General features: G+C 41.8%; 1 protein-coding gene across 1 annotated transcript in view; it reads right to left on the bottom strand.

Moving 5' to 3' along the window:
- Nucleotides 1-17,005, bottom strand: part of PLXNA1 (plexin A1) — a 304,322-nt gene that overhangs the window by 272,566 nt on the left and 14,751 nt on the right. Inside the window, 3 exon segments of the mRNA XM_039843598.1 lie at nt 5,624-5,768; nt 7,632-7,704; nt 11,332-11,452. Of these exon segments, the coding sequence (XP_039699532.1) occupies nt 5,624-5,768; nt 7,632-7,704; nt 11,332-11,452 (339 nt within the window).

Genomic DNA, 17,005 nt, shown 5'->3' with positions numbered 1-17,005 from the left:
CTGGCCTCTACTCCGGCAATATTCTTCAACCCCTTCTCACTCTTCTTAACTCAGCAAACTTTTCTTCAGTCTTCAAAATCCAGCTCACATGTCACCTCCTCTTAGAAGACCTTCCCATCCCACCAGGAAGAGGCCATTGTTGCTGCCTCCTTTCTCCTCTAGTACCTTCCTGTCCCTTTGTTATGATATGTAACACTGTATGGTCAGTTCTGAGAATATTTAAGTCTCCTAATGAATAGACCTTGACAAGGAAAGGGGCTTTATCTTATTTATTTCCACTTATCACTGCCTAACATAGAACATATAACATATAATAATATATATTGCATATATTATTTATATATTATGTATATTATGTCATAATATATGTTAATAACATATAACATATATGCAACATGTAATAATATATAATGTAATATATTATATTTATGCAACATATAATGTAATGTATTAATATATTATATAATATATAACAATAATAAAAGAATTGCTCACCAAAAAAAGAAAAGAAATGAAAGTTTTTACCTTCTGTGAGGTAAAATACAATCTCATATACCTAACAATATGTGTCAGGAATTCAAATGAAAAGCAGGGTCATAAATCTCATCCTGAAGTAAAGCTACTGCCAGAAGTAAAGCTACTGCCAGTCCTTTATTACTCCATCCACTGCAGTTTTAAAGCTCTGTCCATCAAAAGACTCAACCCAAGAAACTGCTCTGTTCTTTCTTATTTCTCTCCAGAATGTTTGATCTGGACTCCAAACTTCCTCTCCCAATTTGGAAAGAAGCACACCTCACAGAGGCTCCACTGACACCCCGTGCCTTCTCCCCAGTTATAACTGGGGCTCTACCCATCAACAAGTGGCAGGAACCATGCATGAGCATCCTCAAAAACAGTCACCACTGCTGCACTAAATGGGAAATGATAACACTTCTGTTGTGTTGTCAGAAGTAGATTATAAAAGTCATTACCTTTCCTATCATTAGACTTATGAACTTTTCCCAATAATGAGCTGAATCATTCCCTCATGCAGAAGCAGATTAAAAATCAATATTATAAAAGTCAGAGGCAAAGAGACAGGGCAGAAGCACACATTAAATGTCAAACTGTACTCAGCACACTCAAAAGGAAATCTTCCAGACAAGGCTACTGGTTCAAAGTGCAGAGCTTGAGGATATCAGTCAAGAGACGGCACCGAGGCCAAGTGGGCAGCCAGCTTATTCGGCCAGTGACCATGCCAGGTCTGCCTCTGGGTGCAATCCAGCCCCTTGCATCTGGAAGGCATGAAGAAGGAGAGAAAATTCATGCTTCTGTTCAGGTTATTCTCTCCATCTTTCTCCTCTTATTTAAATCCAAAGTATAGTTTTGAAATTATGTCCACTAAAAGCACATGCCAATCATACTGACCCAAATGGAAGTGATGGCTACAGTATTGTTCAGGACCTAGGTAAGTGCCTCATGCCCCTAATGACTTATGGAACAGGGCCTGGCACTAGCTTTCCTTCTCCTCTTTTTGTATTGAGTACTGAATGTCATTGTAAGCCTTCCAAACTGGGTGTATATGTCTCTCTGCAACTGCTATAAAGCCGAGCAACAAAAACCAACTCACGCTCTAACTGAAGCAAAGGAAAGTTGACGGCAGGTTACCAGAAGATGATCCAATCTTAAAGAAGGTAGGAAGACCAGACAGAAACCAACGCAGCCTCACAAGATGACAATCCTGGTCTGCCATGCAACAAACAACACTGCCCTGGCCTCCTCACTCACTCAAAACTGAAAGCTCCTGGAGAGAGCATCTGACTGGCTCCTCTTGGGCCCTGTACCCAGATCCTGCCTGTACCATGGCAGGGAGAGAGATCTAGCTTCCATGGAGGAAGCTGGGATTAGAACTGCAATCTCAGCAAGATGACACAACAACAGGACATAAGTATGTTCTCAAAAGGAAACAGGGGCACCAAATGCATAAAGAAATGGATGCTAAACAGTCAAAAAATGGGACCGCCCACAAAAGTAGTTACTAAACATCTTGAAAATGAAGCAAGTCACTTGCTTCACCATTCCCTAGGTACTCTGGTTCGGAAGGGCCTTATCCATCCAGAGATCTGGGGGAAAGATCAAGTAAGGATGTATTCCCTATACTTTAAAGTTACCCTTCATTTAAAAAAACAAAAAACAAAAAACCTACACACCTATACTGAAGGTCATTTAAGTCCTTTCCCACTTGTAAATGTTCTCTTCCAGGGACAATCCTGAGGAGGCAGGACCCAGCCCTCTCTTTTGCAGGTAGAGAAGCTGTAAGTTCCCTTTCACTGTAATTAACACATTCCAAGTGAAAATGAAGAGATAGCACACCTCCCGAGCAGCCAACTGTTTTTGCTCATGACATATCAGTTAACCCTTTAACTCCAAAACCAGGGTCCTTTTGACTTGATTATCAGGCTAGCTGCAGAGGGGTGACAACCTGCCTGTTTCTCACAAACTGCAAGAGCCTCTAAAACTACGTTCTCACCCTATTTTCTCTCTGCATTAACTGATTCTTCACCAGGATGCCACGGGGCTCTAAAAACACAAGTCAAACCACATCATTTCCATCCTTATGAACTTCTGGGAATCCTCTGCATTTTCAGAGTCACTGTGGACTATAATGTGGGTTAACTCCTCAAGGTGCCCAAAGCCTTTTCCAATCTCGCTTCACACATTGCTCACTTCTCTCACTGTGTCCCATCACCTCCTTGATAACTGCCTCTCTCAGCCCAGCTATCCCTCTGCCTGGGGGCTCTACATCTCTCAAGGCTGAAGCTGGAAACAAAAAAGGGGCCACATACTAAACCTGACAAGCTCCCGGGAGGCCTGCATGGTGGGCCTTACAAACTCAGAGACCAAAAGTAACAACATAAGATGGTCTGAACATAAAAAATTTCTAATTAAAAGCAGGTCAAAGCCGGTCATGATGGGTACTCATGTCCTAGGCCTGTAGATTCCTTGACAAAGGTCAGTCTTTACCTTGAGTGAGCCTCTCTATTTGTCTTTTTTGCATCTAAGATAACATACTCTGGGAATGTGAAAGTAATCTCCTTTTCCAGACCTCTCAGAGCACAAACATTGCACCAGAGCACTGACCCACAGAACCACTCATTGTTATCTTGCTCCCAGAATACCATTTCTATATGCTATAAGTTATTAACTGTCCTTACCCACCGAAGGAAAAGAAGTATGTCTCTTCGTTTTACTTTTCCAACCCCACAGATTTCCTCACTTTGCTTTCTCCCTTCCCCTTAATCTACCAACAATGGATTTCACATAACCCTCCTAAATCTCCTCCTTTGATGCTAATGTATAAAATAAGCTGCAAAATTGCCATTCCCGAGCATTTTCTCAATCCACTGAGATTTGCTTCTGAGCAATTGTCATCAGTTTGGCTCAAATAAACTCTAAGCTGGACATTCTTTTGTTGACAAAGTCAAGGCCATCTCTTCCACCAGCAGTTGACACCACTCCCTTTGCATTTCCAAGCACATTATCTTTACCTCCATTTCACACTTAATGTAACCAATTTGTCCTTTTTCAAAGTTTTTGGTATAAATCCATCTTCCCTACTAGATTGAAAATTTCCCAAAGGCAAGAATCCTACATTGTTCTTATTTCCCAAAGGGCCTATTTCAATCAGCATTCCTTATGTGCCTACTGCACACCTTGAACATCTCTGCAGAGGCCTTCTCATCCTGGGAAGGTACAGTCCTGAGTGGTGATCTCACACTGTCTCCAACTTCCTTCTATGGAGCACAGCTGGCCCAGGCCACCCACCTGAAACAGGACAAAGCTGTTCCTGGTGTCCAAGCCCAGGGCTCTGAAGCAGATGTTATTATATGCTGCTATAGCCATTCCTGCCCCCTACCCTCTTCTTGCCATGATATCATGCTTTAAAATAAGAAATAAATGTTTGGTCTTCTGCCCCTATTACTGGCACAAAGCTCTAAAAACCCTTGGCATTCCCTAAGTGATGAGAGTGTAAAGTACCCAAGGATAGGGGCTGGCTGCCAGTGGAGCCAACCTGTGATTTAGAGAGGGTTGAAACTTTCAGTCCTACTCCCACCACCTCCGGGGAGGGGAGAGAGACATTGGCCAATTATTTAACCAGTCATGCCTACTTAATGAGGCCCTCATAAAAACCCAAAAAGACTGGGTTTGGAGAGCTTCTGGTCGGTGAACATGTGGAAATTTGGGGTGACATGCTGGGGAAAACATGGAAGTTCTGAGCCCTTTCCCAATACCTTGCTCTATGCATCTCCAATTGGCTGTTCCTGAGTTATATCCTTTAAAATAACCAATAATCTAGGAAGTAACATGTTTCTCTGAGTCCTGTGAGCTGCTCTAGCAAATTAATCAAACCGCAGGAGGGGGTCATGGGAACTTCAGATTCAGTCAGTAGGTCAGAAGCACTGGACTTCGACTGGCATCTCCAGGGGCAGGGGATGGCAGTCTTGTGGGACTAAGCCCTTACCTTGTGATATCTGATGCTACCTCTAGGTAGACAGTGTTTGAACTTAGTTGAATTATAGGACATCCAGCTGGTGCTGGAGAATTCCTTGGATGTGGGGGAGGAGCATACACTGGGTTTAGGAGAATTAGTATTAACTGTCAGTACTAATATTGTCTGTATGCCCACACCCTACCTCCCAAATGTGACTAGAAAAGAGCTATACTCCAGTCAGTGATGCTGTCCCTATCCCCTCTGCCAACAACTGGCTTAGCCATGAGCACATGGTACAATTTAAGCCAATGAGATTAAGAGGATTTCTGCTGGAGACTTCCATGGAAGTTCTCCTTGCTGACAGAACCAACACAGCCTCTCTTCATTTGCTGACTGTTGTCCAGCCTGCACAAGACTTGGGGGTGGTAGCAGCCATCATTTAACTTTGAGGACAACAGGCTTGAGGATGCCCTGGCATGCTGAGGACAACAGAGTAGAAGAAGAACTGGGGTCCATGATTATTCCAGGGAACACTTCTAGAGTTCTCATGATATGAAATACAGCCTGCACCATGTTCATTGTTCTGCCAGGGCACACTAAGCCCTGCACAGTTAAATATTACCTCCTCTGATCGCTTGGGTGATACTGTGGGCAAATATCCTGATCCTCCTTGCTCAAGGCTAAGAGACGCTAAGAGGATGTGCCCACGCTAGCAAGTCAGGTGGTAAGATTTACACTTAGGCTACCTAACTCTAGAAATGATGCTCTGCATCTCATTTATTGCGTGGCCCCAAGCCCCAGTCCTCTTCCTTCACACCCTGTTGGCACAGACAATACTATGGAACTTAGAACTGTCAAATTTCAAAGCAGGACCAGGCCCTTGACTAATACAGCCTTTACAGCATAGATCTGAGGTCTCCAGTGACTGAAAACACAGGCCAGAGGCAGCGAAGCATATCAGTGGCAGAGCCAGGGTTAGAAGAATCTAAGTTCCTGGTCACTAGAAAGGCAGTCTTTCCACAGAGGTGATTTGGAGGACACCAGATGGGCAGGCTGAGCCCCAGGGTTCGAACAGATAAGGTCCCAGGCCTGACTTCTGCTTCCCTGTGCTTCGAGAACACCAAAGGCAAGCTCAGGAAGATCTGCACTCACCAGCAAGGCTGAATTCTGCTTCTCCTGGTCAACGCTGCCCTTCCCCCGATGCAGGGATGCACTCTGGTGCTTCCTAGCTGCCTCTCTTTCCCTCGATGCCGCCTTGAACAGCTCATCCTGGGCTGTGGCCTGTTCCTGTTTATACCTGTGCCAGAAGAAAGACAGGAGAAGCAGGTGCAGATAGAATGAGTGGGAGAAGGTAGCGAAGAAGAATTTGTGCACTCACTTCAGCTGGCCAGGGGACTGGGATCTGTGGACCAGTGGAACTGTGAGGCTGACCAGAAAGAGTATTGTGAAAGCCCACACCCATCTAACCCCTCAGAGGCATGGCATCAGTGACAGTCCCCAAGGCAAGAGGATACAGTGATACTTTCTCAGCCATGACAATGCAGATTAGGAAGAGGAGAGCTGACTACCAGGTGAGGAAGCAGGCAGCCATATGCCAAAGGAGAGATTCTTAGGGCAGGGATTCAACCCTGCTCTAGCCACTCCTTCAAAGTGGGTAGGCAAGGTGGGAAGCCCAAATTCCCTGCCTCCATTCAAATGCTTGACGGTTCTAGATAGCAGCAGCCCTTTGTTTTGAATATGTAACTCTTCATTCTGATTGTGTTCCTAATCTTTGACCTATTTCTGGGCTTTCTGCCCGGTAAAATAACTTTAAAAAGGAAAAAAAAAAATTATTAATACTAAAATGCTCTTGGCAGTATTATTTATTTAGTGTAAAAAATGCAAACAACTCAAATGTCCAACAATCAAAAAAATAAAGTTAAAGAAAATCTAGTATAATCACACATGGTATATTACATCAACATTAGAAAATACATTCATTATTTGACTTGTCTATAGGTCAATCTAAAAATCAAAAACTGATAAACAGACTTTTAGCAATAAAATGTTTATAAAACAGGTGTAACAACTGGAAAATAATTATAACACTAAGTGAAAATAGCAAAATATAAAATTATATATGACCTTGAAAGATAATCCTAAACTAGAGGAAAGAAGACATTTGAAAGAAACATTGCTTTGAAATGATGAAGCTATGGATGATTTTTTCATTTTAATTATTTTCTAAGTCTTTCATTAGCATGTATTACTTGAACATTTTTTAACTGTTTAAAAGTACAATAAAAAAAAAGAGTTCAGGTTAGGTATTCTTGGACAGGCCTCTTAGGATTAAGGAGGTGACTTCTTAAAATGTGGGTCTTAATCCATGACTATGGAAACACACCTGCATGGCTGACTTACTGGAGGGAGCAAACCAACTATAGCTGACACTGTGCCCCCTAAACAAACTCACTGGGTCCTTTGTCACAGAGGCTTTTGTCCTCAAGGGTGTTATAGAAATTGACCAGTAACAACTATAGTTAGCATTCACTGAGAACTCTGTGTCAGGCACTGTGCATGCTTTATATGCATTAACATATTTAATCATAACGATACTCCAATGAAAGAGGTACTCAAATTACGCCCTTCTCAAAGGCCTAGAGGGACGCAGTGATTTTCTAGGGTCACATTACTAGTAAGTAGCAGAATCAGGATGCAAACTTGCACTCCAGGAGGGCTTTTGTGCTTTAAGCATTGTTCTATAACCCTCAGGGGAGGGGAAGCAGGTCCCAGTTCAGAGGTGTGGCAGGTTCTCCAGGGTTGTGGCCTATGCTGATGGGAAGACACTTAGAATTGTGTAACTGGGCTCTACTTTCTCCTTCATATCTCTGTAAGTATGTCCATGTGTACACAAGCACAGAAGGTCCAGACACTCAATTATTTAGTCCCGATTTTATCAGGTGAATTTTTAAGACCATTAGCAATAAATTCCCACATGGCCCTTTTGGTTTTTCTTCATCTTTAAACTAGGACCAGTGCCACCTATACCATAGGGTTGTCGTGCAATCTAAGTAAGACAAAATATGTAAGATGAACCCTTCAGGCCAGGGAAAGACACCCAGTGAGGAAAGTGCATTCAGCTGGAGTGCAAAGGCTGGGGAGAGTGGGCACTCTTGCTCACCTCTTAAGGAGATCCTCCTCCACCCTTGAGGGCTGATGGCCACCACCATACTCTGACCTGGGCAGTTTAGAGTCTGCAAAGGGTTGAAAGAAAAGGCCTGTCAGCAGCACCCCAGGATAAACAAAGGCAAAGGGACCCAGGAGTGCATCCCCATGGATGGACAAGCACCAGAGATGGACAAAGAACACATCCTTGATCCCTCCCCAGTCTGGGGAGGGATGGCCCAAAGGCCTTTGGCTTCCTCATTCTGCACCGGGACCACTTATTGCATGGGGCTGGCAGCAGGCAGAGTTATTTGAGTACAGTGTTCCAAATCCATTCCTACTCATTGTACAATGAATGACTTGAAAACTAGGTTACCTCCTAAACACAGGCCAAGAACAGCTGAGGGGCCACTGCCCTGCTTCATACTGAAAGGACAGCCTCCAGGGTCTAGATTTTGACGTGGGGGAGGGGAAGAGAGGGAAGGCTCCTAAAATCTTGTTTCCCTCAGTATCTCATTCTACGAATTTCTAATACTGAATGAGGCAAACACCGCATACTAATGATATTTTATATATCATTTAACCTGTCTGTATCACCTCTATTACTATTGGGCTCTTTAAGTTGTTAAGGTAGCCCTTTGATAGTCATAAACTTTCTGAGCAAATCCAATTCACTCTATACACTCTCCACCACTTGGTGATACCGAAGGTTTTGTTATCCTCTCTTTCTCAGTCTTTATCCTTCCCAAACCATCTGTCAGCCAAAATTCCATACTTTTCTGTGGCCTTGGCCAAATATCCTACATCGCCCTCATTGGTTTCTAAGGAGGCAGTGATTAAGACTGCACAAAATTATAGAAGAACCAGGCTTTGTGAAAGACTATGTGAGGATTTGTTCTTCTACTCCCAAGACCTTTTAAAGCATGATGATTTCAGAGGCTGAACACTCAACCTTCAGGGGGTTACTTCCAAAAGTAATCACCCTATGATTTGCACTTTCAGACCCCTCTCACAGAAGAAGGTCACGGCGGTGTTCCGGCCTGTGAGGAGGGCACACCTAAATGCTCCATAGTAATATGCCAGGTTCTCAACTGGGAATAAAAAACAGTATACTGTTGTCCAGTTTTTTTTTTGACATTAATGTTCCCTGTTCTTACTTATTTACTTACAACAGCTTTACTGAGACGTAATCTGTCCTATTTATTTTTGCTTTTTATATAATTTTCCTTTTTTATCACTACAAAAATAACATCTATTCATCATTGTAGAGAATGTGACACTAATCCACACTCCCATCTTCCATGTATGATACTGCCCATTTCTCTGCCCCCTTGGTAATAACGCTCATAATTTAATACATGTATCTTTAATCATTAGCGAAGTTGAGAATCTCATCACATGTTTATGACCATTTGTGTACATTTTCTATTAAGAATCTTTAAGAACTCTTTATATGTGAAGACTATCAAGACTCTGCCATGTTATATTTATCATTCATTCATTTTTATCTAAATTGTCTCTAATTTCTTATAGTTATATTACCCACTTTTCCTCAGAATTTAGGGTTTCTTCACTTGATGTAATGCCTAGAGAGTCTACTTATTGTACTTTAATGTACCGTTATACTTTTATGGCTTCAATTCTTACATTCAAATCTTTTATTTCCTCTGACATTTATTTTAAGGTATAGTGTAAAATAAGGATTTAATTTTACTTCTTTTTCTAATTTGTCCCATCACTAAAATAAAAGTAAACACTGATTTTAAAAGTAAAAATATTTTAAAATTAGTCAACCTCAAGACAGTCCATTTATGCTGACTATTCTTCAGCTTTCAGAAACTCAAAATTCACGTCATTTAAACAGCAAAAAACTTTATTATAACCAAAACCAAATGACAAGTGAGATACAATTCTGGCCTCTTAAACTGCTGAAACTTATCAAAAGTGAAACGAGTACTTCTTTTATCTCCCAGAGCTGAAACTGATGTGTGCATGATATATTTTGGCAATTTTTGCTCTTTTCATCACTTCTCCCTCTCACCAGTTAATGCATTTTATTAAAGTGCACTGGGTTACGTTAGATCCATTTTACCTCATCAGTCAGCTAGGGAGATCATGGGAGCTAGCCGTCTGATAAATATCTGATAGATATTGAGAAAGATTTGGGGGTGGGTCGAAATCCAAGTACTGATTTGCTCTAATGCTCAGAAATCTCTGAGGCAGATAACACAGGAGGACAGGTATGGAAGGCCTGGCCAGCACCCTGGCCATGAGGATGAAGCCAAGCTCTCTGGCCATTGTGCGGAAGTCTCCAGGGCTTGGCCTCTGAGCACAGTCCTGACACTTCCCCTTTCCTTCTACTTTGTACTCCGGAGTTAGCAAACCGCTTCTAGGTCTCCAAATAGGCCAGGCTATGCCACCTCTGGACCTCTGTTGATGCTGTTCACCATGCCTGAACTGCCCTATCTACCACTGCTCTATCTTTCAAAATCCAGTTCAAACATCATCTCCCCTTGGAGCCCCACCCTAAAATAATGAGTCACTCTCTCCTCTGTGCTACCATGGACCTTGGGCATGCTCCTAGTATTGCAAAATCCATGATACATGTAACCTATGGGGTTATACATTTGGCTCCTTAACTAGAGCTGTGCGTGCCACAGGAGAGGCATCCCTGTCTACCTGTCACTGTGTGCCAGCACAAAGCACATGTCCTGATCCCTGGCTAGCTTTCAATAAATGCTGAGTGGACAGGATATAGTGCTTGCCTTCCATAATCTTAAAAACTAACAGGGAAGACTGGCAGATAAGACAACTCTAACGCAAGGCCACTCACAAGATAGTGAACAGTGAGACAGAGTTTATACTCCACAGTGCCATGGTTCCTCCAGTTAATCAGTGAAGAAAAATATCAAGTTACTGGGATAGCTACGACCCAAAGTCTCACAAACAGGTATTTATCAAGTAGCATAGCAATTGCACAAAGACTTTTCTAGCATGTAATATCTTAATATTTTTGTACCTTATATTGCCTTTCTTAAACTTTTTTGTTCCTTTCTGTTTGCTGAAAGTAGTTATTTGGAGACAAGCACAAATTTCTTCATTTGTGATGGACACAAAAGAGTAGGGAACAAATCAGCTTTGAGCCCAGCATGGGTACAGGAAGAGGAACTCATGGACAGTGCAGGGTGGCAGGTCCTCCTAGAAGCCCAGAGAGAACTGTCCAAAAGCCAGGCCAAGACCAGAATGTGAGGGTTAGGTTAGAGATGCTGAGGTTGAAGCCAAAGTCATTGACTCAATTCCCCCTAATCGACCCAATTCACATAAATCCCTATCATTCTTTGAACTATACCAACAGTAATGGTTATGCTTCTTCACTCATGGATCCTTAAGAACAACTTTTTAATGGGATTATCAAGCTAAGCCCTTTTGCTTCATTTTTCACATATAGAGAAACTGCAACAGTAAAAGAAAATAGTCCTGCCCCAACCACAGAAGCTCTAACTAACCTATGCTGTTCTCATTATACCAGAGAGCATCTTTCATGCATGGAAGCCATACTCTCCAGGAAAGCAGTTATCAGAAAGGAGATGCTTACATTACCCAGAAACAAACAGGAGCTACATTAGCTGTCAAACATGTTCTGACAGGAACATGGTTTGTCATTCCTTTCACACTCTACTCCCGCTCTGCGCAGAATTGCTACAACCCCGCCATACCTTTCTCAGGATCTTTAGAGGTGCCGAATGTGGAATGTGGAGGAGCAGGAGGAAAAGTCAGCTGGCCCACTTTGGAAGGCTGGCTGGAATCCTTCATGCGGTTAACCACATTTTCAGACAGCTAAGGGAAGAATTGAGGGATAGGAAAAGAGGGGAAAAGTTATATCACAGAAACCTCTGAAAATAAAGACTCTCCTTAACCCATGCCCCAGGTTGACCACTGACACCACTTCCTCAAGGCCAATTCCAATAATTCCACTCAAAAACCTCTCATGATGGCCCAGTGCCTACCAGGTTAGGGCCAAACCCCTGTTTTGATTCTGGGCCAACCACATCAGGTCTCTTGTTTAGCTCTCCAGCTTCATCTCTTGCTGCTCCCTGCATACACAGTGGAACCTGAGTTATCATTTTTCTCACCCCTTGAGTACATTATGCTGTTCCTCTGCCAAGAACCACCAGCAGCCCTCCACCCTGGTACACCTCCACCTATCCAAATCTTGCCTTTCCTTTAAAAGCATCTCAGGGTCCCCTCCTTCATGGGCTCCTCTCTGATAGCACCCAAGTTCTCCCCTCCCTAAATGTTCCCATTAGAACATATGTGTGTCTACCACATACCACACATCCTACCTCCCTCATCCTGATGGTTTTTAAATAACTTGACAGCTGGGACTTCTTCTTACTTACCTCTGTATACCCCCCAGTGCCACACATATAGCAAACAATCACAACATGCTTCACTCATTTTACCTTAGTTCCCTCTAATGAAGACTGGATAACTTAGAGGAAGTGAAATAGGCATGAGGGTGTCATAAAACAGTTTACTGAAATGAAATAGCAAGCTAGGGATATATCCAGAATGAAAACCCTTAAGCGTTCACTTCAGTAAATATTTATTAAGTGCCTAATATGTGCAAGGCATCATAAAGCACAGTTGAGGGAAAAACATTAAAAATAACTTTAAGACAAAAGCCATTCAGCAACTCTACTTCCAGGTATCCAGCTGAGAAAAGTACTCCCATATGTACACAGCGGCATTGGAATAGCAAAAAAAAAGAAAAAAAGAAAAAGAAAGAAAGGAAAAGAAAACAACATAAATACATAAATATGCAACGATAGGAAACTATTTAAAAATTGATGATGTATAACTTCTAGGAAATATTATGGAACCATTAAGAAAGAATGTGGTAAAGCATGTAACTGTCATGGAAGGATATACAAGATACACTGCTGATTTTGTAAAGTCATAGAATGCTCTGTGTATCTCAATTTTGTAAAAAGAGATATACGAATTATAAAAATACAGAAATACAAATATAAATATGTCAATATACACATAAGTACATTCACAAATGTGAATATACATTTGAGTTTTCACTAATATGCATATACACAAACACACATATCCATTCAGAGGTGAAAGTCTACAAGGCTAACTCACAAAGGCTAAGTCCTGCAAGTGAGGGCAGGAGCAGCTGGGTCAGGACTTCCACTTTTGGCATTTCTGCATTTTAATTTTTAACCATGAACATTTTTTTAGCAACTAACGATTATAATAACAACAATAATAATAATAATGTAATAATTGAGCCCCTCTAATATTTAAGATCGATGCAAATCAAATAGCTAATTAATGACATAGGACAAGAAAAAACCAAGCATATACAGCAATGGAAGATAATTCAGAATCTAAAAATAAACCTATATTCTTACGATCAATTGATTGACATAGGTGCCAAGACAATTAATAGAGAAAGAATAGTCTCTTTGACAAATGGTATTGATACAACTAGATTTCCACATGCAAAAGAATGAAGTTGAACCCCTAACTCATACCATATACAAAGTCTAACTCAAAAAAATCAGACACCTAGATGTAGAATCTAAAACAATGAAATTCTCAGGAGAAAATACAGGCATAAATATTTATGATCTTGGCTTTAGCAGTGGATTCATAGATATGACACCAAAAGCATGAGTAATCAAAGAGAAAATTAATATACTGAACTTCATCAAAATATACAGAACATCATCACAATCCAGACTATGTACCAAAAGACAACACACAGATGGGAGAAGATATTTGCAAATCATATATCTGATAAGGGATATGTACCTAGAATACATAAAAATTTCCCACAGCTTAATAATACATAGAAAAATAACCCAATTAAAAATGGGCAAAGGATCTGAATATATATTTCTCCAAAGAAGATGTACAAATTGCCAATAAGTGAATGAAAAGATGCTCAATATCATTAATCATTAGAGAAATGCAAATTCAAACCACAACAAGATTCACACCCACTATGATGGTTATAATCAAAAAGTCAGATAACAGCAAATGTTAACAAGGATGTGGAGAAATCAGAGCCCCCATACATTGCTGATGGCAATTTAAAATAGAACAGTCACTGTGGAAAACAGTCTGGAAGTTCCTCAAAAGGTTAAACACAGATTTACCATGTGATGTAGCAATTCCACTCCTAGGTATCTACTCAAGAGAAATGAAAATATATGCCCCCATAAAATTTTGTACATGAATGTTCATATCAATATTATCCATAATAGCCAAGAAGCGGAAACAACCCAAATGTTTATTAACTGATGAATGGATAAGTAAAGTGTAATATATCTATACAATGGAATATTATTTGGCCATAAAAAGAGGAAATGACACTAACGTTAAGACTCCCACCTCTATCTTTATGTCTTGAGATCCAGGAGAAAATGATCTAGTTCCAAGCAGAAGAGAGGATAAGTGAAAATTCTGAGAACTGAAGCTAGCATGTCCAAGAACCTGACAGAAAGCCAGTGTGTAAGAAGAATGGGACCAACAATCAGGCCAAAGAAGCAGGCAAAGGCAAAGGCAAGCCTTGGCAGAGGAAAGTAAGAAGCTCAAATTGATCCAATGGCAATAGCAGCTAGGGTGGTGTTTTACACAGGTGAACCACAAGCTCTGATTTCCTAGTCACAGCCCAGGTGGCATCGTCAGAACAATACTAATCAGTGCATGAGGGGTTAATGAAGGCATTGGCAGGCTTCTTGTTGGCAGAAGATTTGTAATACTTTTTAATGTTGCTACAAAATACAGCAAGTAATATTTTTAATCAACAAATATACATATACGCACAGTAGTCATGTGAGAATAAACACCATCTGGGCAGTGCGCCCTGTACCAACAGAACCAGAATGGAGGTCTCCAGAGCCAGACGGGTCTGGGAACTCAGTGCCAGAGGCCCACTGGCCACTGTGCCATCAGAGTTGGCCAGAAGATGGAAGGCCATATCCAGAGCAGTGCAAGGAAAGAGGAGCACTACCTATACTCCAGCCAGTGGCCCTGACCCAGTTCTTTCGCTTCTCTGAGCATCACCCATCACACCTACAAAATGGGGACCCCTGTGATACAGCTCAGGAATTAAGTATTTTAGGGTCAAGTAGGCCTGGGTTTAAATCTCAACCAAGCTGTTTACTAGCTACAGGATCTTGGGCCAGGGACTTCTTATCTCTAAGTCAGTTTCTTTACTCGTGAGACGAAAATAATTAATGATATATAGACTACAGAACTGTCACGAGGATTAAGTGAAGCAATCTACATAAAGCAGTTGGCACAAATTAAAAACCAATATTAGCTATTATGAGAAAGTGCAAAACACTATACAAATACTAAGTATAATCCATACCAGGCATACACTAGATACATAAAAATACATGAACTAATCAATAACACAGTAGTTCTCCCTTATCTGCAGGGGATACGTCCCAAGACCCCCAGTGGATGCCTGAAACTGTGGATAGTACTGAACCCTATATATATACTGTTTTCCCTATACATACATACCTATGATAAAGTTTAACTTATAAGTTAATTTAAAATTTATGAGTTGTTTATTTCTGGAGTTTTCCATTTAATGATATTTTCAGACCACAGCTGACTGCCAGTAACTGAAACCGAGGAAAATAAAACCATGGATAAGGGGGGCTACTGTAATAACAATTGGTAACATTTACCACATACTTATAAACTGAGCACTGTTCTAAGTGTTTGACATGCACAACGTGTCCAAAATTAAATTGGGAAGATCTTTTTTAAAGTGCTCTCCCGCTCTGACCTCCTGCTCTCAGTGTGGAGTAATATGGGACTCCAAAAAAAGGGGCCTTGGTTGGCACCTCCACAGGTCTCCAGTGACAATGTGGAGCCCAAGAAGTGACTCTCTCTCCTCCCCCTCCAGCCGACAGCCTAGCCCACAAGTGCCAAGAACTGCATGTGGGCAGGCCACAAACTACCAAAGTCAGGCCCCAATCGAAGTCATGCACGTGCAGAGACCTCACCACTTCCATCCTAACAAATACGGCCGGGAATCGAGCCCCTGCTTCCTAATGATCACCATTCCGTGACTGCAACCAAATGCTTCCCTCACCCAAAAGTAACTGATTTTAGAGGCAAGTGATTTCCTTATTAACCCAGTAAGATGTGTGGCCACCACATGACTAAAAGGCTAGAGAAGGGTGCTGCCATAAAAAATAAAAGTGGGTATGATCCAGTACCAAATGAAAAAACCATGATAAGAGTGAGCAGTGTCCCACTGACCCAGTATAATGGAGAAGGTCAGAGTCGTAATAAATATAAGCTGTAACACCCTCCTATTACACTAGTTATGTGCACTCAGCACTCACTATGTAGAGACTACCTCATTAATCTTCACAATGCAATGCCCAGCTTCCAGTTGAGGAAACCAAGGCACAGAAAGGGTAAAGCGCTCGCGAAGGCCATGACGCTCGTAGACTGCAAGCCAGACTGCCTAAGTTCTTAACCACTGTCCAGTCTGCTGTAGGACAAAAGGATGCTAACTCCAAGGACAAGAGTGAGGGCAGATGTACTTGTGAAGCTCACTTAAGGGTGGGAGGGGCCCCTGGAAGAAACAACTACCACAAAAGCTAAAGTAGCAGACGGCAGGAGTCAGATTTGCTAATAGAAGCTAGGGAACACCAACTGAGTCACAAATAGGCTCAAACACAAAAAACACTTCCTGCATTCTCTGGATGACCCTATCTAAGTCACGACTCTCCCACCATTCTTTCTCTTCCTTCCTCTGCTTCATTTTGCTTCACAGCACTTGTTAACCACCGGACGCAACTAACATTCTATCACTTGTTTGTTGACAGTCTCACCAGAATATAAGCTCCATGGGAGTGGGGACTCTTTTGCTCTTGCTGTTATCTTCAGTGCCTAGAAAGTGCCCAGCACACTGGAGGTGCTCAAATATTTGTTAAACACATGAACGAAACAAATATTTGTTAAAGGCACAGGTCCATAACACCATACTAGTGCAATGAAGCATGTGAAGATATAACAGCCAAGAGCTTTACACGCAAAGAGCTTATGGTCCACCATAAGGGTGGGTAAGACAAACTCACACAGGACATAAGCTGCTAAGCTGGCAGCAGAAGCTCAACTAACATGCCCAGAAGTTCTAATAAAGGAATCCTAAGTTTCAGCTAGAAGCGAAGTGACCCAAGTTGGGCCCAAAGAGATGACTGCAGAGAGGGGTGAGAGTAGAGGGAAAGGACAGGCACAAAGGCACAGAGAGAGGGCACTCGGAGAAGTCCGAAGTTCTGCCTGACAGAGCACAGGTCCGTGAAGAAAATCAAACTGTGGATGGCCGGAGGGTTCCCT

Source organism: Pteropus medius, unplaced genomic scaffold, assembly GCF_902729225.1.
Source record: "Pteropus medius unplaced genomic scaffold, Ma_sr-lr_union100, whole genome shotgun sequence".
NCBI classification, from domain to species: domain Eukaryota; kingdom Metazoa; phylum Chordata; class Mammalia; order Chiroptera; family Pteropodidae; genus Pteropus; species Pteropus medius.
Note: the sequence above shows the minus strand (reverse complement) of the source record. Positions and strands in the feature narration are given on the sequence as shown.